This window comes from Brachyhypopomus gauderio, chromosome 6 (genome assembly GCF_052324685.1).
Source record: "Brachyhypopomus gauderio isolate BG-103 chromosome 6, BGAUD_0.2, whole genome shotgun sequence".
NCBI lineage: Eukaryota > Metazoa > Chordata > Actinopteri > Gymnotiformes > Hypopomidae > Brachyhypopomus > Brachyhypopomus gauderio.
This window is the reverse complement of record NC_135216.1, coordinates 4,351,149-4,377,922: the sequence shown is the minus strand read 5'-3', so window position 1 is coordinate 4,377,922 and position 26,774 is coordinate 4,351,149. Positions and strand designations below refer to the sequence as shown.

Genomic DNA, 26,774 nt, shown 5'->3' with positions numbered 1-26,774 from the left:
GTTATTCCAAAATGCTACAGTAAAACACTTGCAAATCACAGGAATGATGCAAATAATGAAAATAAGCAACCAAATCGATTTGATTTTGCCAACTTCTTATTTGGGTTTGGGCTATGACTTTAAAATTCCCACACTAAAAAAATAACCGATAAAGAAAATATGAGCATATTTAGATATATTTAATTAGGGTACAGAACATAAATTTATAGCATTTCAGTCTCTGCACTAAAACGCGCTACCGTAATCCCGCATGTATGCGCGTAAGTGCGGATGGCGAGACCGCAGACTAGATGGACCTGAATCACCTTTTAAAAACATATAAATGCTAGTCTTGGTTACGGTGGTTTAAAATGAAGGGTCGAGTACACGGGGCAAAGCTTGTATGCAAAATGCTACAGCTGTCATAGATAAGCTATGTTATACATATAAGCCCACAGTAAACTACACTAGAACAAATGTAATGGGTCGCTTCCCACGACATCAAAACAGATGTTCTGCTACAAGAGGTGATAAGGGGTCGGATATTGTGTGCTGTTTTCAACACAGGCCTCACATCTCCGGGCCCTGCACAATTACTAGTACTCGTGTTCCCGGTGTGTTGAAACTCCTCCTGCACTGCGGACGACTGACTCCCCGAGGATATGCGTAAGTTTCTTAATCGAATTATGTTTAATGCATGCTATACTATGTTTGCTTTAAAATCTTACACGAACCCAAAATATCTATTTGGCTCAATCCGACATCACATTTTCGATTTTCACGTGTGCGGTATGAACTACATTGGTTATGTTACAGTACAGTAACGTTAAACTTGAGACACGGCGAGGGAAATGCGTTAACTTGGCCAGTCGGTTCACTTAATCATCTTTTCCCCCCTTTTATTTTTCTGTGTTTTCTCAACAAACTAAAGCGGTGCAAAGATTGAACTAAGTCTTCGAACATGGCGCCCACAGCAAACGGCAATATGACGCCTGCATGACGTGTTCATGACGACGCTATCATGTTTTCAGGGACTTCTGAAGGAATTTAGGGGTTACATACCAAAAACTAGTGTTATACTAGGTGTTTGGTATACAACGACATCAAGATAATATAGTAAAATACATCAGTGCTCAATAAATAGATTAATTTGGTTTTAATAATATTCACAATAAATAATTATTCCACCTAGCAAAGTAGTTTGACAAGCTTTAGTAGGCAAATATCTGTCTATTTAATAAATTAATACAGAATACAGAATCCACATATGTGTGTGTACATCGAGTATTTTCCTTTGGCTTTAAATGCACATCAATCTTTTAGGACCGAAACGATCCATTTTATAAATGGACGTTTGAGTGGTCGAAGCAAATGAAACTACTGAAAAAAACGCTCTTTATAGACTAATAGTCTCAATACAGTGACTTCTGGTGTCCAATCGTTGCCTCTGCTTTACAGATGACAGAAATAAGTACGTTTTCATAATGCTGTTAGAAATAAATAATTCCATAAATTATTTATATTCCATAAAATATTCCATAAATAAATAAATTGCACTGTGAAACGAAATTTTATATTGAACTGCATTTCACATTTGACTCGGTTGAATAAGCACAAGTGATCCAGTTGTGCATTTCACATTTGACTCAAATAACATTTGACTTTAATTGAGTAAAATGTGAAATACTATAAATCTAATGAAACATTTATTTTGTAAAACGTTTTCTATTTCAATTAATTCCAGTTGTACGCAGTTTGTACATGATCATTGATTTCCTATATTATACGGATAATTTTATACGTCAAACTAACTGGCAATTTGGCATATTGAATAGTGTTGCGCACAGAAATGGTGACTAAATTATTGATCATGTACAAACTGCATATGACTGGAATTAATTGAAATGGAAACCGTTTTACAAAAGAAATGTTTTCATTATATTTTAATACTTTTCCTTAATTCATAATATCAGTATGAGAAACAATAAACTCTTACATTTGTGATCCCATGCTCATTTTGTTCATTAATCTCTTTAAAACGAAGTGCGCAGCAAACAGGCGTGGTGAACATTCCCTTTATGAATACAGAACCAGCCTCAGCCGCCCAGTACCGAGCTGCTAATAAGTAACCAGACGAATCGGAAGCTGCACATCGCTTTGAACCGCTTGGAAAGTTTTTGATGGCGTGCCAAATCGGATGATATGGAGTTGATAATAGGATTTGGGGATAATGTGGGATAAAATTGTCCGATTACATTTTAGATACGTTTTGGATCCAGAAGATACTAAATGCAGATGAATAGTTTAAACGTTTTATTTGTATGTCAGAAGGCAGATAAAGTTTTGAAATATTTTTGTAATGAGGTAATGAAACCTTTTTAATTTCGGTATAGACTCGCCGTGCTTGAGCTGCCTGTGTACCGGTATAAAATCATTTTCAAACATTAATTGACGGATATCGCTGGAACAGACGGGTAAACATGGAGCATTGATTAGTTTTTTCCTTTGCGGTTTCTATTTTTCAGTTTTAACCTGAGTGCTAACACTCTGCTAACAGGAGTGGGTTTGGGCGCAGGTCCACACGGCCAGCTGGGTGGTACCAGTGAAGAATACCACCTAGCTAGCAAAAGTGAAAAGTAACACTACCTCGCTTCTGACTTGAACTCGTAATTTAAAGTAAATTTTTATTGCATAGCTAAGATACAAAATTCTTTCTGACAATGTATGTTTAACGACTAAACGGGCATATATGTCAATTATTTCCCACTATCTAGTATTTAGCTACGTGTTTTACTTATAATACATAAGGGATGAAATGCATGCATAATAGTGCAAGTACAATTTTAAACAGTGTAAGCACGTTTATGTTGCGGTGGTAAGCTAAGAGGCATTGTTGAATAAATGTGTCTCATACATGCTTGAACATATAGCCAATTGGTAGCTCACATTATAAGTGCAAGCTTTTGAAAAGTCCATAACAAGCACTCATGCAAGAAACAAAATTTTGCAGAAGGCCCAATTTAAAATGAAAATGTAATTATTATGAAATGTTGAAAACCTTAAATGATTTTATGCTATATAGCGTCAGTAGCCAATATTCAGCATTCATGTTGTGTGTTTGTGCACACCAGGTACCTGATGTAAGGATGTCATCGCTTGAGACAAAACCGTCTGGGTTGGTGAAGGACTTTGGGAGCTGTGCCTCGTGCAGTTTGAAGCTGTGTTCGACCCCTAGTCCCCAGTTGTTACCATGCTTGCATTCACTGTGCAGAGATTGTTTCACTCTGCCAGATAAGACTGAAGGTTAGATAATGATCTGAATATTCTTGTACTGAAGTGTCTCTGTTTCAATACTAGTAATAATCTAGATGCTTCAGGACAAGACATCTGTAAATGTTTAATTTATCTTCAACCAAATCATATTCTAAGTATTTAATCTTTGAGTATCTTAAATACACTGGTGTGTTTTCACTGTTTCCATTTGTATTTGACTAGCACAACTGTCTGCCTTAATGCTTGCTTGTGTAGTTTGTATTAATTCATGTTTCTAAAATTGAGTGTTTTAATCTGGCTGGCTCTTGTTTCCTAAGACTCAGAATGCCCTGATTGTCAGGTGAAGTACAAACTCCAAGAGGTTGTCAGTAACCTTGTGTTTAGTGAACTGTCTTCAGTTTCCAGAGAGAGTATCAAGGTGAGCACACGTCCTGCACCTCAGTATTAGAAGGCAGGCTTCTCTTTGTCGGTGTATTGTTATAAGTTAATAGTGAGAGTCCAGGTTACCTAGGCATCTAAGGTAGTGCACTCAGGTTGTAGAAGCCTTGAACTGAAGCCAAACTAACAATTTGATTGGTGGTACCTTGAATGATTTTGGGTTCATACTCTAAACGTCCCACTGCTAAAATGCTAATACACTAATTAAATTATCTCTCTTTCTCCCTCTTCCACATTTCTCCCTCTCAGTGTGGGGGTTGTGAAAACATTTCAGTTACTGGCTGGTGTATTGAGTGCCAAGAAAGCTTATGTGCTGTTTGTGTAGCAGCACACCAGAGAGTCCGAATTGCCCGCCAGCACTTTGTCCATGAGATAACTCAGGGTACGTACATACAACTCTGGGAAAGGGGTATGTTCTTACACTAACTCCCGGTATGTCTGTACACTACTTCTGGGTATGTCTATGTCACAGGGACTTGCTTAAACGACAAACTTACTAAAACTGTGTTTGTTGGATTTACCAAATATTGTCAACTGTCTGTATTTAATATTTGGTAGATATGCAATATATTTAACATTGACATGTGTGTTATATATATATATTTCTTTTTTATTGTCACATGACACATTCCTGTAGAGTTTCCACGCCCTGTTGTGTGTCCCATCCACAAGAAGACCCAGGTCAACAGCTATTGTCTGACATGTCACCAGCTCGCATGCAGACACTGTCCACCCTCTCATCACAACCACTTGTATGACCATGGCTTTGTTTATTTACCGATTTATTCCTGTTTGCGTTTCTCTCTCATTACGCCTGATACTAAGAATGAGTAAATAAGCGTTATTTTGTAAATTAAAGCATCAGTGGTTAATTGGAAGAAAAAATGGGGTCTAGTTTGGGGTCTACTTTGGTTCTAGTTCCTTTTACGGGACCTGCCCTTCCATCTTATGTAACCTGACGCAGGTTGCAGGACGTCTCTGAAGCAGTGCTTCAGCAGAAGAGGCAGATCCAGAGAATGGTCCAGAAGGTCCAACCCAAAAGGCTGGCTGCTCAGAAGAGCCTCGCCACCGTGGAGGGCAGGTTGGTCCATGTTAGTCACATTTCCAACTACCACAAATCATCAGGGTCCCATGGGATTAAGCCTGCAGTGTAACTGTGTTTGATATGTTCCCCTCAAAGGTTTATAGGGCAAAACTCTAATGTTCCTTTAATTGCAGAGTTTTCTTTGTAGTTTCTGGTCTCGGCGTGCATGAGTAAATTTGAATGTGGTTCTCAGGACTGGGACTGAGCTCTGCAGTGTAAATTAATGCTGATTTAAGCATAAAAGATTAGCCTACGCAATGACTTGCGTTGTAGTGTGTTCACACTAAGAGTACTTTAGTACTGCCACAGTTCTAAGAAGTATTTTCATTTTAACATTACTACTCGTGTGTTCCACTTTCCCTGTTCACAGCCAGTTTGCAAGTGTCTGGAATATCATGTAAGTGCTTCAGCATTGTCCTTGTAAAAGGCTCCACAGAATGAAATAATCAGACTCTCCCTCTTATTCTAGACTGTCTGACCTGGAAGACCTTGAAATGCAAGTGAGAATGCAGGTGATGAAGACTGTGGTCAGCCTCTGCAAAGTCATCATCAAGAAAGCAGCCAAGCACCTTACAGAGATGGAGGTAGCAGGCTCAGTAGCACTCAGCAGCCCCAAAGGCTGTGGGAGAGCATGAACAGCCAGGCAGGTCTGACTGTGCTGATGGGCGTCCAGCCCTCACACCCCGAGAATCCACATTTGTTGTGTGGAAACGAATTGACCTGAGGTGAAAATAGATTCAAAGTGAAGCTCCGTATGTTTTTTTTACAAAGTGCAGCATTTTTTTTTACATCTGCTTGTAAAGAAACACATGTAAGCAAGCTGAAGATCTTGTTGTAAGCAAATTTAAACTAAGGACTGTAGTGTGGAAATTAAGATTTGGTCATTTAACCCTTACAAGAGTGAGTGCCAGTCTGAAGTCCTTTCATGTGCAGCTATACCATGTCATGGCAAAATATGAATTCCAGTATGAAAAAGAAAAATAATGATTTTGTTATTCACTATCAGTCCACTGGCCCAGAGAGATTTAGCCCAAACATCTCTTCTGGGGTTTTCTTCCTTCTTACTAAAGTCCAGTTTATGCTTGCAACAAACTAAAAACAATAATTACTTAGTCAGCATGGATGTGTTGCTAGTGCCATTTAGCTGTTACTAAGAGCCAGAGCCCAATGCCCATTAGCTGTTTCTAAGCCTGACTTAGGAATGCAGCCAGGATGGCTTTCTCGTTCCATTCCTAAGCCAAGCTGAGTTAGGGACATAAAGATAAGATGGCAATAAACACCTCAAATAGACCCCATATTCTCTAAGCAGGAAAACACTGACACAGTTTTAGGACTGAGAGCACATTAGCAGACACTGAAGCATTAAACATTACACATCTGTGTTTTAACAAAGTTAACGTTTTTCAGGTACATACTTTATCGTATGGTAATTATTTTTAACCATTGCTACACATTAATGAGGGGTTTTCTTCACATTCAAAGAATGAGAACTCCACAGTGCATACATCTTTCAGCCTTGGCTGGTGTAGTCCTATGAGTGGAGAGAAGCAAACAATGAATAGGACAGTGGGGATGGCAATCATTCCAGGTTTTGTAGATACTTCTACAACTGTGTTTGATGCTGCACAGAGATCAGCTACAAGCCATAGTGTTGTTGATTTGATGTTGAAAGCACATGTCCACTGGTATGGAGAATCTTTTACCTCACTTTTGTGTTTATTCAAGCTTGTTGGTTGGTAATGAAAGTGGTGCCCACTTTTAGACTTAGGAGTAGGGTTTTGTTTTTCCTGTACATGATCTGGTTTAAATCCATTGGCTACAATGGTTTGTTTCAGGATCTGTGCGGAAAGGAGAGGAAGAAGCTTGCAGACCACAAGGTGAGGCTCCAGCATCTCCAAAAGAAGCAGGACCATGTGTTAGCCTTCACGGATAAAGCTCTGGAGTCTGAGGACCACACGGTTCTGCTGTCCTGCAAAACACAGGTAATTGGAAATGGCAAAGCTCCTGTGAATGGTGTAAATTATGAATTTGGGGTGAAAGTGAATTGAAATCATGTCACAGAATTTTGTGTCTCATTTTGTGCTCATCTATGAACTTTTGCCCTCAGATTCACCATCAACTTCAGCAACTCCTAGATCAAAATGTCTTCTCCCCACCTACTGTGTTGGAGCTCAATTTCCAGTGCAATCGGGCTAAGCTTAAAAAAGCCCTCAAAACGTTTGGTAGGGATTCTACACTTTTACAGTATCATGCTTACGGTCTCAGATATTTTATATTTTTCAATGTAGTCAGCCTTTTCTATTATTTCTGTAATGGTATTATACTACTTCAGTCCTGTGACTGAAAAAACGTCAACATAGAAACGTTTCATAACTGATTTTGATGTGTTTGTTCTAATGTTGTTGTTGTTGTTGCATAGGGTGCATTGTGGCCAGACAAGTACCATCTGCCTCATCCAGTATCATAGCACCAGAGTCTCCACCTCCCTCCGCCTGCCTACAGCAGTCCCCGGGGACGCCGCATAGTCATAAAGCCTCTCCTTCTCAGAAAACCGCCAATCCCCCAATCCGTGCTCGCCTCAGCTTGGTCTCTTCTGACCAGCATTCTAACTACCCCAAGCTGAAGCGCTCGTGGTCCTACCACCCCTACCACCCCAGCGACGGTGCCCATCTTTCCCAGACCACCACGAAACCTCTAACGCAAAAGAAACATTCTCCTCCGTTCGGTAGCTCTGCAGCATCACGACGTGTTCCGCCCACCTTTTGTGCCTCCGCCCCTGCATCACCTGTCCTGTCCAGTAAACCTGCATGGCTGACTCTCTCTGCCACCCCACCTTATGGAACAACCATCAACAGTCCTCACCAAAATAACGGCTGCCAATACAGGGATTTGTTGAAGGAAATTAAATACATTTCATCTGCTAAACCTAATTTTGGTCCTTTGCATCTTGTGCAAACCCAAGCTGACTCGACCTGTCTCAGGGCACCTACTAATGAGGGGGGGAGGTGTGGTCATGAAATGGAGCCCACATCGACAGTGCCTGATGCACCCGTCAGTGACCTGTTGGTAAGTGAGGGCATCAACGCGGTCCTCATCCAATCAAAGCAAGGAGGACGGATATTAAGTGAGCCTCTCAGAGAGAGGGAGTTTAACACAATGCCAATCTACCACCGTTTCTCTCCAGAGAGTTCAACTTCAAACTATGCAGGTGCACTAAATACCAACAGGCTTGAGAAACATTTCAGCTCTTTTCCGGCAAGCTTTCAACCATTTTGTTCCAGTAGTAGCTCTTCTGCTGGTAATTGGGCGCCCTCGCTGCCAAACGTCATGACATCAGGAAGTGACATCACAATGCTTGAAGCCAACAATCGGATACCAATGACTTATAGTCCATCTACTGCTGACTCTCAGCTGCAGAGCCTCAATCATGGAGAGGGTGCTGTGGTCAGTCCACACAAAGGCATCCGTGACCTACAGGAAAGTGAGGACTCTCTTGAGGACAGTTTAAAAACAATATGCGTGACATCGCCGTTAACAACGGACAATCTTCTCTCAGCTAACCATGTCAAACTGCCAAAGGGTATTGAAGTCGGCACAAATGAGGTCAAGCACTCCCAGGAAAAGACCAATAATAATCATAAAACTATGACTAGCAAAGCTGAATTCAGTGACTCGATCAAAACAGCCAAAAAATCATGCCAGACAAGCGTCCCTGTTAAAGACGAAAAGGTCGATGCAGAGATGGACCTGAGTACTCCTGAGGTGATTAACAGCTACTGCTTCCCTGTAGAGGTAACACCACAAGCCCAGAGCGCTGACCTTGTGCCAAGGTTGTTTGGACTTTGAACGGGTTTAGACCAGTTTCCTTGTTACTAATTGCATTTATATATCTCCTCATTTTAATCACCATAGGAGGAAGATGATGCCAATGACACGGCTTTAATGAAGATCAGAGATAATGATGGTGAGGTGAAATTTACACGTTTGCTGTTGGTTTTCATGTACTCTGAACATAACCTCTACATTCAGTCTCATCGAGTGTTAAGACCAAAACATTTTTTAAATATGAGGATTTATTCTAACTAAGTTTGTGCAGGTTACTGTGTATATGTGAATGATTTCATAATATAGTTCAAATTTAAATATAAATCTCTAACCAATGTGAAATATACTACAAAAGTTAATGCAGTACAATCCGGTCTAGTCTCTTACTTGATGTTAGTCTATTTGTTTACTTCGTTTATTTAGTTAATGTCTATTTGGCAGATTATTTAATGTTATAGTCTATTTAGTTTAGTTAGTTTATTTATTTAATGTTTATTGTGTGTTTTTTTTTTTATTTCATATTCAATGTTTACTGCTGCACCTGGGTAGGAGGGAAATACTATTTCAAACCTCCGTACGGTTTGTTCTGCGGTGCTGACAATAAAGAAACTATGACTTGAAATATGTGAATTTTGTAAGGTGGATCTTGGGCTAAACTGGGTATGGTTTTATAAGGATTTGTTTAAGTTAAATATTTACATCTTTTTAATTCCTCATATTCAGGCAATCTTGTAGTCCTGAAGTCACTGGGGAGGTGAGAGGTTGATTTCATGGCTATTTGTTTGATAATAAGACCATTTATTTGGTCATTGTTAATATGACGGTTTGTTAATGTGATGTGTTTTAAGCATGTTTGCATTTATTTTGCATATCATGCATAAGCCCACACATTTGTGCCTGTGTAAGGACTGATGTGTCATCATTTGCATTTTACTGTAATTCCTGCAGGGATTGGCTGCCTGATGTGTCAGTCTGCCGATTGTCCATTCCTGATTATGCACCATGTTCTCCGGCCCCTGTATTGCGTGTGCAAACAGAGGGAAGCAATAACTTCCACCTTAGTGTGGTCCAGGAGAGGGAACAGGTACTCGGCCCAATCACAGGATTTTTTTTGTGCATGAATGAAATACCCTTTATTTTTTCTTTTTTTTTTTACCTAGTCAAGACTGAAACACTCACACCTACCTTATCAAACACTTCAGAAAATTATTATCTGAACTACATTGTTTATTCAAAAATGCTTTTTCAGTTTCATGCATTACACCTCATTTTTTTTTCTGGATGCCAGGACCCCTCTTGCCCCCTGTTGGCCAACAAGGTGAACTGCGCTGTATGCAAGATCTCTGGTATACTCTTGCAGTGCTCTGTGTGCTGCAGAGCGTTCCACAGACAGTGTCACATACCGCCAGTGAACAGCTTAAACAAGTATGTCACCCACAGCCTATAATTTTAATCCTTCATGGCAATGCGAATTTTCTCAATATAATTCACCATTTCTCTTATGTTTCAGTGCATCACTTTCTCTTCATTGTTTTGTCTTTTCACTGTATCCTCCGCTTGCTGGCTATATCTCTACCCATACAGTACTAAGTGGTGGCAGTGTTTGCTGTGCAGAGATCTTTCTCATGTTGAAAACCATGAGATTTACCCGAAACATGATGGCCTTTCAAGTCTCAGCCTGTCTGATCAGAAGGTGCGAGCTTTTCCTGAATCTCTGCACACATTCTGGACCATGTTTTTGCTTGGGTGAAAGTCACACAATATTTAGTACCTAGTTTATCAGATTTTTATCAGACACCATTTTGGCGGTGTTGTGTACTCTGCCATGTTTAATCATTTCCTTGATATCGTGTCTCCTGGACAGAAATGCGAATACCTGCTGCTCTCGCTTACTTGTAGTAAGCAAAGCTCAACACTCAACAGGTCAGTTAAGGTAAGCGACATGTGAACACAAACTCGTATGTGTACGCACGAGTGCACACAAGCACACCTGTGACAACATATGTTGTGAAAAGCGCTATACAAATATATTTGATTTGATTTGAGAAATTGATTAATAGATTGTAAAAATGCCAAATGCCATAAATGTAAATGTAAAATATGAACCATGAAACTTTGTGGTCTGGTTTCATTGTGTTCAGATGCCCTCGCGTGCCGACCACTACGTTGACGTGACTCTGGTGCGGAGACGTCTTCTGCGCCAGGTGATGCCGCCCTATCGCACGCCCGCTGAGTTTGTCCACGACGTCTGGCTCCTCCTCTACATGCGGCTAACATCCTCACAGGTATCTTGCACGGCGTGGCTCCTTCCACCGCTGGTATGCACATCTTCTCTGTGGTTAGCGAGAGGCTTCCTGTCCACTGCTTGAGCGACCCGCCCATCATGTTCACCAGTTTTGTTCTTCATTTCAATGGCTGCGTGGATGGAGACGCGTATATGGTGTGGCAGGCAGGATGTCTGAAGTTGGTGCATAAGCTTGTAACATGATGTTAAAGGCTGGACATGCTGCATTCCTGTCTGTGCCATCATTCAGTAGCTAGTCATTCAGTAACCACTGCACCCTGCTCCCCCTGTTTTAAATGGCCCATTTGCCACCTTTTTAGACTGTAATGGAGACTCCCTGCAGGCTTCTTTTGTCATTGAAATGCCTGTGGAACTGTATGTACATGTATGTAAGAGCTGTTACAAGAGTCGGTGACGGAACTCTTTGTACTGTGCCATAATGTCCCCAGTATGAACACACAGGAGCTCTGCTGTCCACATTGTGGATTATTTCTGCAGACATTTTAATCTCATGGCAATCTGTTTGGTATTTAACCTCACTGCTGATTCTTTTTTTTATAAATAGCACATATGGAATATGTACAGTAAACTAACTTTGGCTCAATGTCTTTAGATTTAACACATTAATGCTACATTAGCAATTTAAACCTGAAAAGATTAAACTAAATAAACTAACACTAACCCAAATCTTGTTTTTGCTTTAAATTTGCCAACTTGCTCCACGGTGATGTTGATTTGCCCAGTAAGTTTTAAATGTTAAGTGGCCCCTACCCACCCACATTGCTTCCAAGAGCTGATAGGAGCTGATGGCTACCTAAATGCTACCTACCGATTTAACCCACTTTCTCATTTCTGTACCTCTGCCATCTGACCGCTAGGCGGAGCAGCGCGTGAAGCGCCTTCAGACGTTCTTCTCCGAGGAGCTGCGGCGAGTGTTTGGTCAGAGCCTTCACCCCTCCCTCCTGAAGGACCCCTACCCAGCTGAAAGAGAGACAACCCAGAAACACAAATACACAGCCAAGTAGAGTATCTTCAGTGAAATGCGCAAAGCCAGAGAAACAAAACATTAAATTTATGACGATTTTTGTTTGTTTTTAACCTTTACTTTATGATCACTTATGATGGGTGAAAGGGGCGTTGTGATTTTTTTTTTTTTCTTTTTTTGCTTAATGAAATTACAAATTTGTTTTGTAATTACTGTTAATTCTCAGACCTAATCTATAGATTTCCTGATTTTTGCATGCGCGTGTAGTTTTATTTTATTTCCTTGCTTGTATTTTTCACGTGTGACCAAGTGTAGCATCTCTGAAGAGTAGTGAGTGATGTTCAGATTGAATGGTGAAATAAAACGGGGCTCGTACAAGTCCAGACCTGTCTCTCGTTCTCGGAACAACCACCCCATTGATAATTAAACTCTTAACGACTCGCTAAGGGTCGAATCGCATTCATGTGCAATTCGGGTCATTTGCAACACTATCTGTTGTCTTCATTACACGCTGGTTCTTAATGAAATGAACAGGTTAATTCAAATAAATAATTTTTTTACAATACCAGTGAGTATAATTCCTAGACCAGTGAATAAGTTAGCTATATATTTTTGTTCAAACGATTGTTTTTCATTTTGAGCTTTGGTGAGTGTCTGGGCTTACATGTAATTGACCAAATATTTATTTACAATATGACAATGTTCGTTTTATTCATATAGCGGTTTCACATCACATTGTTTTTGTGCCGTTATAATGTCACTGGTTCTGGTGAGGGTGGGTTACAGTTCCTATAGGCGGACGTGACCCGTACTGACCAGCGTGAAACACGCCCACACGGTTCGGGCATATTTAAGGTTCTGCTGCTGGTGAGTTGGTGTTATGAAGTGTTGTGTGCGGTACTACACATCCACACACCTCCCCGCCTCACAAATGGTCGTCCAGGTGAACCCTCGAACTCGCCAAAGCAGCAGAACCATGGAAGGAAATCTGCAGAAAGTGGAGGCGAATATTGTGCTGCTTGGAGCGGAGAATGTCGGAAAGTCCGGTGAGGTCCAGTTCTTCACTAGTTCGTGTTTTAACTGCATTTTTATGCTCTGGTACACGAGAATGTGTTTCGGACGTGTGTCTAAAGTACTTGTTCCCTGTCTGTTAGCACTTACAGTGCGTTTCCTGACCAGAAGATTCATTGGGGAATACGGCGACATAGGTGAGCAGAACACGACAGACAATGAACGTGTTTTTAATCTGAGTTTATCTTTAATTTTACTGACCAGTTGGTTTAACTCAACAGAATCCATATACAGCCACTGTGACAAGATCGACGGTCGGGATGTTTGCTTCAATATCTGGGACTCGCTTTGTGCACAGGTAAGAACCTCCCAAATCTTTCCCACCAAGATCATAACGCCTTGGAGGCACGCAGTGCAGTTGAGCTTATATAAATGTGTTCGGTCCAGAACGGAGGAGAAGCGGCTCGTATCAGTGACCGGCAGCTCCAGTGGGCGGACGGCTTCATTCTGGTCTACAGCATCTGCGACCGAGCGAGCTTCAACGTGGCGAGGCAACAGGTGCAGCGCATCCGACAAGCAAAGGCAAAGTTCTCCAGCACGGCTCCGGTCATCATCGTGGGGAATAAGCGAGACCTCCAGCACCGGCGAGCGGTGTCCGGCGAGGAAGGACGGCTCCTGGCGCTCTCCGCCGACTGCGGCTTCTTTGAGATATCCGCGGCTGAGACGTACCACGGCGTGGTGATGGTGTTTCATGAGCTGCTCGACCTCATACGCGAGGCGAGAGCGCTCAAGAAGGGTGCTGCCGGATTCAAAGGGATTGTGAGGAGCATGTCCGCGGTTTTTGGGAGGAAGCGGACCGAATAAACACTTCTTTGCGAAAGAAGAAAGCCCCGTTGCTGTCCGTTTAAGGTATCCATATTGGAGCAAGACTCCGCCGATGGCGGCTGGACCATGTGAATGTTCTGGGAACGTTCAAATGTTTGGCGTTTTGAACCATGATTTGAGAGTTGTGTGTGAACGTGTCTTTCAAGCTACACATTCATCCTGACTGAGGCATAAAAACCCTCTCTTTTTTGGACTATGCAAAACTAGACATAATTATAACTGACAGAATAGAACCTCCTGAATCATCCCCATGTAGGCCTATGGCTATGTACATCTCTTAATGTTTGAATGTTCTTTAGAAGCTCAGGATGTATTGATTCAGACTTTATCCGTTGCCTTCGGGACTGTTTTGGACAAGAGGACCTGCCCTTTTTTTAAGCTGTTGAGCATAAATTGTATATTGGTTGTTATATATATTAAGAGAACCTTTTGTGGATAAGACTTTTATAATAAAAAAATGCAATGAAATATGACTTGAATAAAAAGTGTATTTTACATTCCATAAACTGAGAAGCACAAGCTGTGTACAAAGGAGAACATTAAACAGTCAACTTTAGATGACTGAATGACACAGACAGACTGAGGCATTGCACAAAGCTTTTTTCTCAGTGACAAAATACTGAATGATATGGCTGCTGACCACACACTGGACACACCATAGCTGAAATGCCCCCTTCTCTTCTATGGCAAGGTGTTGCATTTCTGCAATTACATGGCAACACTCTGGTTTTCAGTGTCTGAACAAAAACACAAAAATCACACAATTGCTTACATTGTAATCTCTGGCCTTTTGTGGATCCCTCATCTTCTCCACTAATCAGATGAGACACACTCACCCCCCCCCCCCCTCCCCCAAACACACACACACATTCAGACACCAGCAGCTTGTGGTCCCTTGTAGCCATAACACTCTCCACCCCACCACACACACACACATTCTCTCTTGCGCACAAACACGCATCCCATTTAAACTCCTCACCTAAAATTCAAACCTCACCTTGCCTTATATGTTACCATATATGTTTATATGCTTGAGTTCCAACTCCTTGATTGGACCAAAGCAAATAACTGTCCAGGCAGTGTGGTCTCAGTTTCAGTTAGAGATGGTGTTGGAGGCAGAGGGTGTGGAGAAAGAAAGAAATAATGACAGTAGCAATGGACACTGCTACGTTATCACTGGTTGGGTCATAATTAAATAATAAATCTGTTTTGATGGTTTTCTGAGTAAAAATGTTTAATTCTGCACAACTGCAGGGTGTAATTGTATTTCTGCTTATAGCTTTGGGGTTGCATTTATACAGTACAACCTTCCATTTAAAGTTGTAGAGTATTTTTAGCTGTGTGTGTGTTTGTGTATATATACAGTAAGTCTGATCTTAACAAAATCATCTGTAGAACATTTATGTTGTGGCAGACCGAGAAACAGAGATATGAGAGAGCAGAGTCCTGTGGGTAATACGTCCCACTGAGGAGGCGTGGGCCTGGCCTTGGTTGGCACGGAAATGGCCACGGAAACCCTTGTTGCTATGCTACGAGTAGCTCAGCACACTTCGTCATTCTTTAATGACATCACTATAGACCACCATCACCACATCAACCTCTGACACACACATCTGAATCGCAGCCACATTCCTCCTACGTGCAGTTCACCTCTCTAGTGCGGCACACACAACACAGAGCATAATGACATAACATCACATTAAACCCGTTAAACCGCGCAGGCAGAAATAACGTAATTCACCAGGATCCACAGTATATATACACTCATCGGCCACTTTATTAGGTACACCTGTCCAACTGCACATTAACGCAAATGTCGAATCAGTAACTCAAATAACCAGTCGTTACAACTGAGGCATACAAAAGAGCATCTCCGAACACACAAAACACGTCAAACATTGTCAGCGAAGAACAGGAAACCAAGTCTACAATTCGCACAAGCTCACCAAAATTGGACAATAGATGATTGGAAAAACGTTGCATGGTATCATGATTCTCAGTTTCTGCTGCGACATTCGGATGGTAGGGTCAGAACAACATAAAAGCATGGATCCATCCTGCCTTGTATCAATGGTTCAGGCTGGTGGTGGTGCAATAGTGTGGGGGATATTTTCCTGGCACACTTTGGGCCTATTAGTACCAATTGAGCATTGTGTCAATGCCACAGACCATACCTAAGTATTGTTGCTGACCATGTCCGTGCCTTTAGGACCACAGTGTACCCATCTTGTGATGGCTACTTCCAGCAGGATAACGCATCATGTCATATAGTGCTAATCATCTCACACTGGTTTCTTGAATACGACAATGAGTTCACTGTACTCAAATGACCTTCACAGTCACCAGATCTCAGTCCAATAGAGCACCTTTGGGATGTGGTGGAACGGGAGATTCACATCATGGAATCTCCAACAAATCTGCAGCAACTGTGTGATGTTATCATGTCAATATGGACCAGACTCTCTGAGGAATGTTTCCATGTATTTGTGTGTGTGTGTGTGTGTATTTAAACGTAGATGGTTTAACCCAGTGGTTCTGTAATTGCATCAAAACATTGTTCCTGAATGTTCAGTATTTGCTTTCATTAATTCATTTGCCATTATGAGGCAAAAGAAAGAGCGAGAGAGAGAGAGACAAAGAGAGAGAGAGAGAGAGAGAGAGAGAGAGAGAGAGAGAGAGAGAGAAGGAGCTTCTCATTAAGACATTTCTTGTTCGTTACTCTCTACGGCTCAGGGAGCAGAATTGCTGTAATTCTGTTTTCTGTTTTTATTTCAACAAGGTCCCAGATTCCTATGTTTTCTCTCTCTCTCTCTCTCTCTCTCTCTCTCTCTCTCTCTCTCTCTCTCTCTCTCTCTCTCTCTCTCTCCCTCCCTCCCTCCCTCTCTCTCTCTCCCTCCCTCTCTCTCTCCCTCCCTATCTCTCTCTCCCTCTCTCTCTCTCTCTCTCCCTCTCTCTCTCTCTCTCTCTCTCTCTCTCTCTCTCTCTCTCTCTCTCTCTCTCTGCCTTGGCCTTTTCCTCCACCTCCCCCTGTTCTTTTCTTCATTTCCAGGGCTTGAGTAAAGAGGTGGGACCACCCATGTCCACACGTCCACACATGAACGAGGCTAGTGGACAGTGCAGAGACACAGGGGTGCCCTGCACACGGGCTAGCCACGTGTCCGCTCCCACACACAGGCAGCAGGGCCCAGTGCAGGCCAAGGGCCCCTCTGCCACCCGTGGTCCCAGATGAGGAGCGGGTGTTCTCCCTCGGCCACGACCACGGGACCAGCGGTTGGGCTTGCTGTCTGGACCACATCACTCACACACATCAAAACGTTACAGGATGCAGAACATGTCCACCTATGAGGACAGGAAGAGGTATACGTGGAAAGCAACACACACACACACTGGAATTAAGACAAATGATGTGAGCATTATGGTAGCCTCAGATGAAACGTGGAGAGGAAAACGTGGATATTGGATTAAGAGGTCTGATCTAATCAGAACTGAGGTGATGGCCTTGTGAGACCAGACTGAGGTGTGTACCTGACTTCATATTACATTAAGCTACTTGACTCTCAGCTGCAAACAGCTGCTCCATTTCCCATTAGCATGCAACATGGAGAGACCAGGGAGGAGATGCTTCACTCTGAGCTCTGATAACACTGAACACATCAACAGCAGTCTGTAACCCCTAAACTGACTCTGAACACTTCCAGCAAACTACCTTGCTTTAATGTGATGGACCATTGGTATGATCAATACACTGGGGTTAACACAGATGTTCAGCAGCTGGTGGTGAAACATCTCTCTGAGCAGCACGTGTGGCACGTTGATCGTGCCTTAGCTCAGAGCTGCAGTGGGCGGACTTACAGGTAGCCCAACTGACCAATGGTGGCCCATTTCCACAGTTCAGGAGTGATTTTGCCCAACATGTCCAACACAAAGGACAAAACACCTGGTATATTTGGTTATTGCTTTGGTAACCTTTTCTGGTGTTTTGTTTAAAACATAAACACACACCTGCTTACTAGTTTAATAAAGAGCATAAATAGCAGCAGACCACAAACCAAGTCTCATTTTATTATGTTTTATAAGCAAGTACAGGGTTTTCGTAGATGTCATTTAGAAATGTCATAACTGGTCTACATGCAACATAATGTGTACAGCTCCTCTTCTATCTATCTCTCTATATTTCTCTGTCTCTCTCCCTCTCTCTATCTCTCTCCCTCCTAATCTTGCCCCATTTCTTTCTCTCTCCACTGCCTTCCACTTTGCCACTCTTGCTCTCTCTCTCTCTCATGTTAGTGTATATCCAAAAGCATCACATTGTAAGTTTTACCTTTTAACTTGTGAGTGTTGAGACGGCAGTGAAAAAGAGGGTAACAGCCTCTCAGTCTTGGTGTAGTTCCTTTAACTTTTATCCTTGAGATTCTTTGGGTAAGCATATGACTGCAGAGACAAAGTGTGTGAACGGTGATCACCAAGATGGTGAGTGAGGTGATGATATTTACACAGCAAAGCACCTGCTGGTTATACCCTGTTGTTGCAACCGGGACACTCAGAACAACCTATTGATGATGGCAGTGATAGAGTATTAATAATGGTCAAGGCAAGTCAAGACAAATTTATTTATATAGCGCTTTTTACAACACATTGTCACAAAACAGCTTTACAATTGTATGGGTCCAGATCCCTAATGAGCAAGCCAAAGGCGACAGTGGTGAGGAAAAACTCCCTATGATGGTGGGGATTAGGAAGAAACCTCGGGAGGACCAAGACTCAAAAGGGAACCCATCCTCCATTGGATGGCCCGTTAGCACAAGTCCGTATTTGTAGACAAAAGGTGGTTCTACAGTTAAAGTTATGATTCTTGTTCCCCGGCCAAGTAGTCACAGTCCTTTCGGTGCAGGTGGTGAGCCTCAGGTAGGCATCTAGAATCAGCACGTCCCCTTGCAGCAATGGCACATCCAACCCCGGCATCAGTACATCCACTGGCAAGTCAGACCATCTCCCAGGTGCTTGTAGGCAGTGGTGGACAGTAACTAAGTAAATGTAATTCGTTACTATACTTAAGTAACATTTCCATGTATCTGTACTTTACTCAAGTACTTTTATTTGGTAAGACTTTATACTTTTACTTCACTACATTTCAAAGCGAAAATTTGTACTTTTCACTTCGTTACATTTACAGAAACATGTCGTTCCTTTTTCATTTTTAAATCAACGTTTAATAAAATACCGAAAGGTAAAAGTGTACCATGTCACAGACTATAACCAATCAGCGCTCAGTAAGAGATTAAGATTTGTACGCTAAATGGCTGAGGATCTGACATGGCTGCAACAGATGTCTTCCCCCAACACCCCTGGCCTTATTTAGCCGAAGTGTTTGTATTCCTCGAAAAGAAGAATTATTCGTATTCCTCCTCTGCATTCCGAAGAACACATCGCTGTCATCATTTATGAACTCGCTGTCAAACTTGAAAAAACACATCGAAGTAAGTTCACCATTAGATTAGTAGGTTTATATACCCCGGTTAATTATATCACATTGAAGTACACTACATTTAACAGATGCTTTTATCCAAAGCAATGTGCTAGTACCCGAATTGCAATCTGTGGAGATGCTAAGCGCCAGTTTAACACAGGAGACTCCCACATCAAACGTTAAAGCCGGGGACACATACACGCGAATTTGGCCAAGCGAAGCGAACTTCACAATTTATTCATATGAGGGAGGCGAAGGCAAGTAAATATGAGCGAAGCAAAATTATTATTAAAATTATTATTATCAGGGTTGGGGGGCGGGGCGGCGGCATGTGTGTAAAATGTTGGCGGGGGTGGCGGCGAGTGTAAATTGTTGGACACAAATTAAGTATTATGTCGCGATCGATCGCCAGTGGTTGGCGCCACAGCGAACTAGTAACTCATTGAATCATAGATGTAGATCAGAGGTAAATAAACTAGATTTTTTTCAGTGTGAGAAATCGGATGTATGTGAAGTGTAGTGCGAGTGAAAACGGTCTCTGGTAAAGACAGTCAATGCGTGTGTCTCACGCTCATTGCGTGAGAGTTGGCAACTCTGATTATTATTATATTAATTATTCGGCCAAGTTTAATATTATGAGTTCAGTTGGTTGGGCTGCACACAGTTCTAGTTCTAGGTGCTAGAGCTTCTAGCTTCCCTGTCCCGCCATGTGGTGGACAACGTAGAACCTCAGAAAAAGTCCCCCAAGCTAGGACTGAAGTGGCCGGTTCGAAATTATTGTTCTGTTTGGTGGTGAATATTAAACTGTTTGTCCACTTGTCTACCTTTCTAGTGTGAATTATTAATATGGATAAAGTTTGGAGATGAATGTTGTGAGGATAATATAGGCTAGTTTTGTGTATTTTGTGTTTGCTAGGCAAATAAGGCACTGTTTCCTGTTCACCTTTTGATCGAGTAGGCCTAGGGGTTTTGATGTGACGCTAAGAAAAAAAAGGTTTTTACTTTTACTTTTAATACTTAAGTATTTTTGAAGGCAGATACTTTTGTACTTCTACTCAAGTAAAAAATGGAGGTGAATACTTTTACTTTTACTTGAGTAATATTCAATGCAAGGTAACTGTACTTTTACTCAAGTACATAATTGGTGTACTTCGTCCACCACTGCTTGTAGGTGCTTGCATGCAATCGTCTTGGGTAGAAGCATGCAAAAAGATAGACAATAAAGACTGAGTGTGTGGACATCAATTTAAACCACCATTGATTTAAACGTACATAGCTCACGTGCCAGTGATTAGCATGTGACTACTGCAGGATAATTTATAGCAGCATAACTAAAGGGAGGGGTTCAAAGGTGACCACAGGCATGAGGGCTCACTGAGACATTGCTTTCCAGTCAAGTCATTGTCACAACTAGAGTGATGCCATGACACAGCTGAATGACAGCATAAACATCTCAGATTACCAGAAATCTCAACGTCTGGGGGACCCCGAGCCCCTACACCTTACCAGGGTTGCCAACTCTCACGCAATGAGCGTGAGACACACGCATTTGAATGTCTTCACAAATCGAATTTATTTATGTCTTATATACAGTACATCTATGATTCAATGAGTTACTAGTTCTCCAACCACTGGCGATTGATCGATCGCAATATAATAATTAATTTGTGTCCAATTTACACCCCCCCCCCCCCCAAGATCAAATCTCACTCCATCTTGAAAAGTTGGCAACCCTGCCTTACAAGGGGAATATTAGTTGAAGGCTTGATTAAATAGGTAAGTCTTAAGTCTAGATTTAAAGATTCGAACTGTGTCAGAATCTCGGATTGAAGCTAGAAGGCTATTCCATAATTGAAGCTCTTTAATGGAGAAAGCTTTGCCTCTGGCTGTAGTCTTACATATTTTTGGAACTAGGAGAAAATTTTGTACAAGTTGTAGATTCTTTATGGACTGTTTAGAGCATCCAATTAGAAGACCATTACAGTAGTCCAATATTGAGGAGACAAAAGCATGGACCAGCTTCTCTGCATCAGCTAATGAAATTAAATGTCTCAGCTTGGCGATATTACGTAAATGGAAAAATGCAGCCTTAGTGCATTTTTTTTGGAAAATATATAAAACTGAGTATCATCTGCATAGCAATGGAAGCCAATACCATGCCTACAAATGATAGTAGCATATATAATAAGAATAATATGGGGCCCATTACAGATCCTTGTGGGACACCATATTTTAGAATGCCCTGAGCATTCATTATTTACTAGTACAAATTAGTAACGATCTGTCAGGTAGGACCTGAACCAGGAGAGTGCTGGACCTCTTATGCCAATGAGTGTCTCCAGCCTATTAAGTAGAATATTATGATCAATGGTGTCAAAAGCAGCACTGAGGTCTAACAGTATGAGAAAAGAAATGTGTCCTTTATCAGAGGATATTAAGAGATCGTTCAGTACTTTAGTCAGTGCCGTTTCAGTGCTGTGATGGGGTCTAAATTCAGACTGAAATAACTCTAAGACATGTTCTGTCTGCAAGAAGGAAGAGAGTTGTGAAGAAACTATCCATCCATCCATTATCTGAACCACTTAATCCCACTAGTCGGGGTCACGGGGGGCTGGAGCCAATCCCAGCATCTCCGGGCAAAGGCAGGGTACACCACAGGCAGGTCGCCAGTCCACCGCATGGCCAACACACACACTCACGGGCAATTTAGAGTGATCAATCAACCTAACACACATGTCTTTGGACTGTGGGAGGAAACCGGAGTACCCGGAGGAAACCCACACAGGCACAGGGAGAACATGCAAACTCCACACAGAGCAGCCCAGACCGAGAATCGAACCCAGACCGCCTTGCTGTGAGGCGACAGTGCTTACCACCACACCACCATGCCGCCTGTGAAGAAACTACTTTCTCTAAAATTTTGGATATGAATGACAGATTAGAGATTGGCCTATAGTTGGACAGTTCCTGGGGGTTAAGACCAGGTTTTTTAATTAGCAGTTTGATGACTGCAAGTTTAAATGAACTGGGAATGTAGCGCAGGATCAGAAAATAGTTAATTATAACGGTAATTATAATGGTAATGATGAAGTAGTGATGATGACAGTGATAGGGTACTGATGATGGTAATAATAGAGGTATTGATGATGGCAGTGATAATGTATTGATAATGGTAATAATAGAGGTATTTATGATGGCAGTGATACTATCAGTGATGGTGACTGGTATAGTAGCAATAACAGTTGCAGTGATAATGCTTGTAGACCCTCAGGGTGGGAGAGAGTTCAAAGTCAAAGTCAAATACATTTAAGCCAAAGCTACATTTATTTATATAGTGCTTTTTAGAACACATGTCACAAAGCAGCTTTACAATCCAAAGGGTCCAGATGCCTAGAGAGCAAGCCAGAGGCGACAGTGGCAGGGATTAGGAAGGGAGGACCAAGACTCAAAAGGGACCCCATCCTCCATTGGGCGGCCCACTAGCAAATGTCCGTATTTATAGTTCAAATATAGTTCTATAGTTCTATAGTTCTCTAGCCGAGTAGTCACAGTCCCTTCAGTGCAGATGGTGAGTCTCAGGTAGGAGTTGGTATCAGCGTGTCCTCTTGCGGCAATGGCACATCCAACCCGGCATCAGTACATCCACTGGCAAGCCAGACCATCTCCTAGGTGCTTGTATGGAATTGTCTTTGGTAGAAGTATGCAAGCAAGATATAAAATACAGGTTGAGTATGTGAACATCAATTTAGACAACCATCGATTTAAACAGACATACAGTACATATCTCACGTCAGTGATTAGCATGTGACTCCGGCAGGCTAATCTATAGCAGCATAACTAAAGGGAGGGGTTTAGAGGTGACCACAGTTAGAGGTCTCACCTAGTCATTGCTTTCCACCCAAGTCATTGTCACTAGAGTGATTACATGACATAGCTGTTTCAGAGCTATGTTAAAATACTGGAAGTGAGTATTTTGGTGTTGAATCATTTTGTGAGTGTAAGACCCCAAGCAGAGTGTTTTTAATAATTAAACACCATCTTAAGATCTCAGGAATGCAACTCTCAACAACTCTAACTACACAAACAGGAAAACCTTTGAACAGATACCAACACCCCCCACCCCCTTTACGTTGCATGTCACATTCACACACAAAGACACGCATCTTATTTAAACAAATTTGACTTTATTTCAACCCATACATTTGTATTATGTCTTTACTTTTTGCTTATACGAACTCTAACTATGGTACTTTATTTCCATTGGCTTGTTATTGTAAAAGAGAAACTTGTCCCACATTATCAGTGGGGGTGTGACATAGACTCAGTTCGCTTGCTTTCCATGCAGGAGGTCGATTTTGGATTGTGAGTTTGACTTTGAGCTGAATAACCAACCCAAACAGACCTCCCATAACTCTAAGGCCCTCCCTGGTCAGTTATGGAGGAGGAGAGTAACGTACATGTGATTAACCTTGTATGGAACAATAAGGGCCACGTCGAATGCTAATATGAAGCAATGCAAATCCAGACCTCCAGCAGACCCCCCGCAGGGCCCCCGCAGAGCACAGAGACCTGGGAGTGCAGTACACATTAACCAGCAAGAACGGTAATGATCTTCAGACCGATTCACACACTCAGCATGGTGGTACCAAACTCTTGAAATGTCAGTTAACTCCACTGCAACGCAAACACAAAAACTAAAATGTCCCTCCAGGTCTGAGAGAAGAGGGAGTGAAAGAGGCAAGAGGAGAGAGAAAGAGAGATGGATAGAGGGACAGGTAGAGGTAGAGGGATAAATAAGGTGAAAGAGATAAAACAAAGAAAGGGATTAGGGAATAAGTTTTCAGACAGGCATTTTTGGCATTTCAGCAGGCAACCAGGTCCCCTACTGGACTGAATTCCTGGGATTCTTCACCTATGATCCCACCCAAGGCGAGTCAGTGGGGTACAGAGGCACTCTCTCATTGGCTCCATGTCTTGGCAGGGCCCACCCATCCTCTCTGCACCTGCACTGCTCATTGGCCCACAGCACCTGAGTCACAAGGTGTCGTCCAGTTGGCTGGTCTTAATCAGACAGTCAATGACCTCTGACTGCTCAAACCTGTAATGTGGGAGGTGCAAATGATAGGACTGTTTCTGTACTATGGTTGACTGGTGATGGGTTTAATTCACACTGCATGAGACTGGCAGCAAGGCCACTGGATGCACTTTGCATTATACGATTTTACAAATGCCTTAGGACAGTAGTAGTAGTAGTAGTTGTTGTATTCATACTAGTAGTAGTAGTGGTAATAATAGGTGTAGTAGTCATAGTAGTAGTAGTAGTAGTAATAGTAGTCATAGTAGCAGTAGTAGTAGTAATCACCCAGTTGATCACATAATGTGAATATGGCTTGTAAATAAAGTGGTATAAAAATAGACTATAGTCTATGTAACTAGCATATGTTACTAAGATTCTGTAATTAATCAGAATTCTGTAATCTGTAAGTATTCTTGGACCTGGATTTCTGTAAATATAAGCAATAGAGTACATCTGCAACCTTTTTTTTTTTTTTTACTAATCTTCCCAACATTGTGTGCTGTGTTAATATGTAGGCTACTTATTATCCAGACTTAATTACACAGACATTAGTCACATGAAACCCTACAGTAGCTACTTGAACTGTCTCACAAGCAAATAACCCAGTGGATCAGAGTGGATAAAGTTGAATTGTAATGGCTAAGAGTCTGGGCCTGGGGTTGGGAAGTGATGGAAAGGAAAACGTGACCTATTGGACCCATAATGCTGTACATAATGCCTACCCCCCCCCCCCCCCCCCCCCCACTCATTAAGAACCAGACTTATAATCCATTGATATGATTAGTTGTTCAACCTAATTTAGTAGTTGTTTACTGACCTCCTTGCTAAATGTCCGGTTATCAAATATTAAACAATGACTGTGCAGGAAAGAGTCTTGACTGAATATAGCAACAGCTTGAGCACCAACTGCTCACGTTAAATCTGTTGTCATGTGACTCCTTTCGCTTTTTCCTAAGAAGATGCTCTTTCCAAACACTGAGGAAATAAAGATCAAAAGTGATCACAAATATCAGTGCTGCATTACAGGCATTCTTGCCATAGCAGCAGGCTGTGAAGAGGCAATAGGCCCACAGAGAGGGATAAACCAGTGATTTACAGAAATCCTCTTAAGTGGTTAACTATTTTTTACATTAGACATCATATAAAATCTTGGTATGCTAAGGGGGAGAGGAATGTGATCACGAAGTGTCACGTTTGAGGCCTTTCACTACAAGGTTCAACTGAGACCCCTCCCCAACATACACATGCGCCCAGCCTTCCTGGACTACGGTACTCTTACCAACAGGAGTAAGACACCCTGGAGTTGGGCAGCTTCTTTAAGGAGCACCCAGTAACGGCATAATTTGGCATTTGTGCACAGACAAGTGAGTAAACAATCTCTTCCAAGATCAGTGCAAGAGAAGTGGGAACAGGAAAAGCTTTCTTACTCAACAGGTTCGAAATACTTAGCTTACTAACAGGAGTCACGGGCATAGCGTGCTCATATTAACAAATGTTGAAATAATTTTCACCACAAAAATTGAAAGGTGCACAAGAAAATAGAAATTAAGCAATTATCCTCAAGGATTTAATGCATAAAGTAATTATTTTGGGAGGTGGCCTGTTGGTTACATGGTCCATTAGTGCTTAATTGGACCACCCCAGACCAGAGAAAGCAGGCCAGCTGTGGATGCAGTACCGGCCTTTCAATTCGCACTTGTTTTAGCCAGTTATCTTGGTTTATGTTACAGGTGTACAGTAACAGTCCAGCTGTTCCTGGAACCATATGTGATGATCCAGGACCGCTGAATCCAGGAGTAGAGGTCTCAGACAGCACAGACCGACCTCCACTGAGCTGGGTCTGCCCGGCATTGTGGGACGTTCCGGGGGGTGAGTGGGTGGGGGGGGGGGGGGGGGGGGGGGGGTTGAGCAGTGCCAGTGACTGCTCAAGGGTGGTGAAGCTTAGCCCAATTTATCCAGGGTTGAGAAGAGAGAAACAAATGCTGAAATAGCAATGGAATTTGAGAATTAAACCTATAATCTGTATGCAGAAATGTTCTGCCCAAATTAAATCCCATGTTGCCTTTTTTACCAGTTTACCATGGTGTGACATGTTTAAAGTGGATCACTGGAGAATCATACGTTAGCGACTAGAATCAACAACCTTATTGATAAGGAATGATGCGTATTTTCAGTTTAGTTGGGAGTGCTGGTTCAGGCCTGTTTCCCAGCCTTTCCTCGTATTGCTATTGCTCCTGCAGATTAAGTGTACTCTAATTGCAGTCGCTTGCTTTCCAGGTCAGCGCAACACGTGTGGTTAAAATCACTGCTGCTAAACGAACTCCTGCCCCTGCAGCTGACTTTAATAGACCGTCGGGTCGGAGCAGGCTGACATTAACATGCAAACAAACCGCAGCCTGCGGTCCTGCCGTGCACCTCTGGAGCAAGCAGCCAATCATGCGGCTGCTCCCAGTGGCATTCGGGAAC

General features: G+C 42.1%; 1 protein-coding gene across 5 annotated transcripts; it reads left to right on the top strand.

Moving 5' to 3' along the window:
• Positions 1-341: 341 nt before the first annotated feature.
• On the top strand, positions 342-14,237 carry LOC143516537 (ras-related and estrogen-regulated growth inhibitor-like protein). 5 transcript variants are annotated; one of them, XM_077008199.1, is made up of 19 exons: positions 342-645; positions 3,111-3,282; positions 3,570-3,670; positions 3,940-4,072; positions 4,328-4,442; positions 4,655-4,771; positions 5,244-5,358; positions 6,610-6,756; positions 6,882-6,996; positions 7,194-8,536; positions 8,687-8,738; positions 9,323-9,353; positions 9,548-9,683; positions 9,888-10,024; positions 10,184-10,292; positions 10,464-10,532; positions 10,741-10,884; positions 11,762-12,914; positions 13,023-13,076. In XM_077008199.1, exons 2-18 carry the CDS (start codon positions 3,126-3,128, stop codon positions 11,906-11,908), a joined length of 3,168 nt encoding a protein of 1,055 aa, XP_076864314.1. In that variant the 5' UTR covers positions 342-645; positions 3,111-3,125; the 3' UTR covers positions 11,909-12,914; positions 13,023-13,076. The 5 variants fall into 5 exon arrangements, with proteins under 5 accessions (XP_076864314.1, XP_076864311.1, XP_076864312.1 ...); XM_077008196.1 differs by having other exon boundaries at positions 7,194-8,566; XM_077008197.1 differs by lacking the exon at positions 342-645 and adding an exon at positions 2,122-2,453 and having other exon boundaries at positions 7,194-8,566.
• Positions 14,238-26,774: the final 12,537 nt, after the last annotated feature.

Bases quoted from the DNA above. Each gene is read 5' to 3' on its own strand.
- LOC143516537 (XM_077008196.1), top strand. From the start codon at position 3,126: ATGTCATCGCTTGAGACAAAACCGTCTGGGTTGGTGAAGGACTTTGGG. The intron at 8,567-8,686 runs GTAACACCACAA...TAATCACCATAG, and splicing joins GCTACTGCTTCCCTGTAGAG to GAGGAAGATGATGCCAATGA. The intron at 10,293-10,463 runs GTGCGAGCTTTT...TCTCCTGGACAG, and splicing joins TCAGCCTGTCTGATCAGAAG to AAATGCGAATACCTGCTGCT.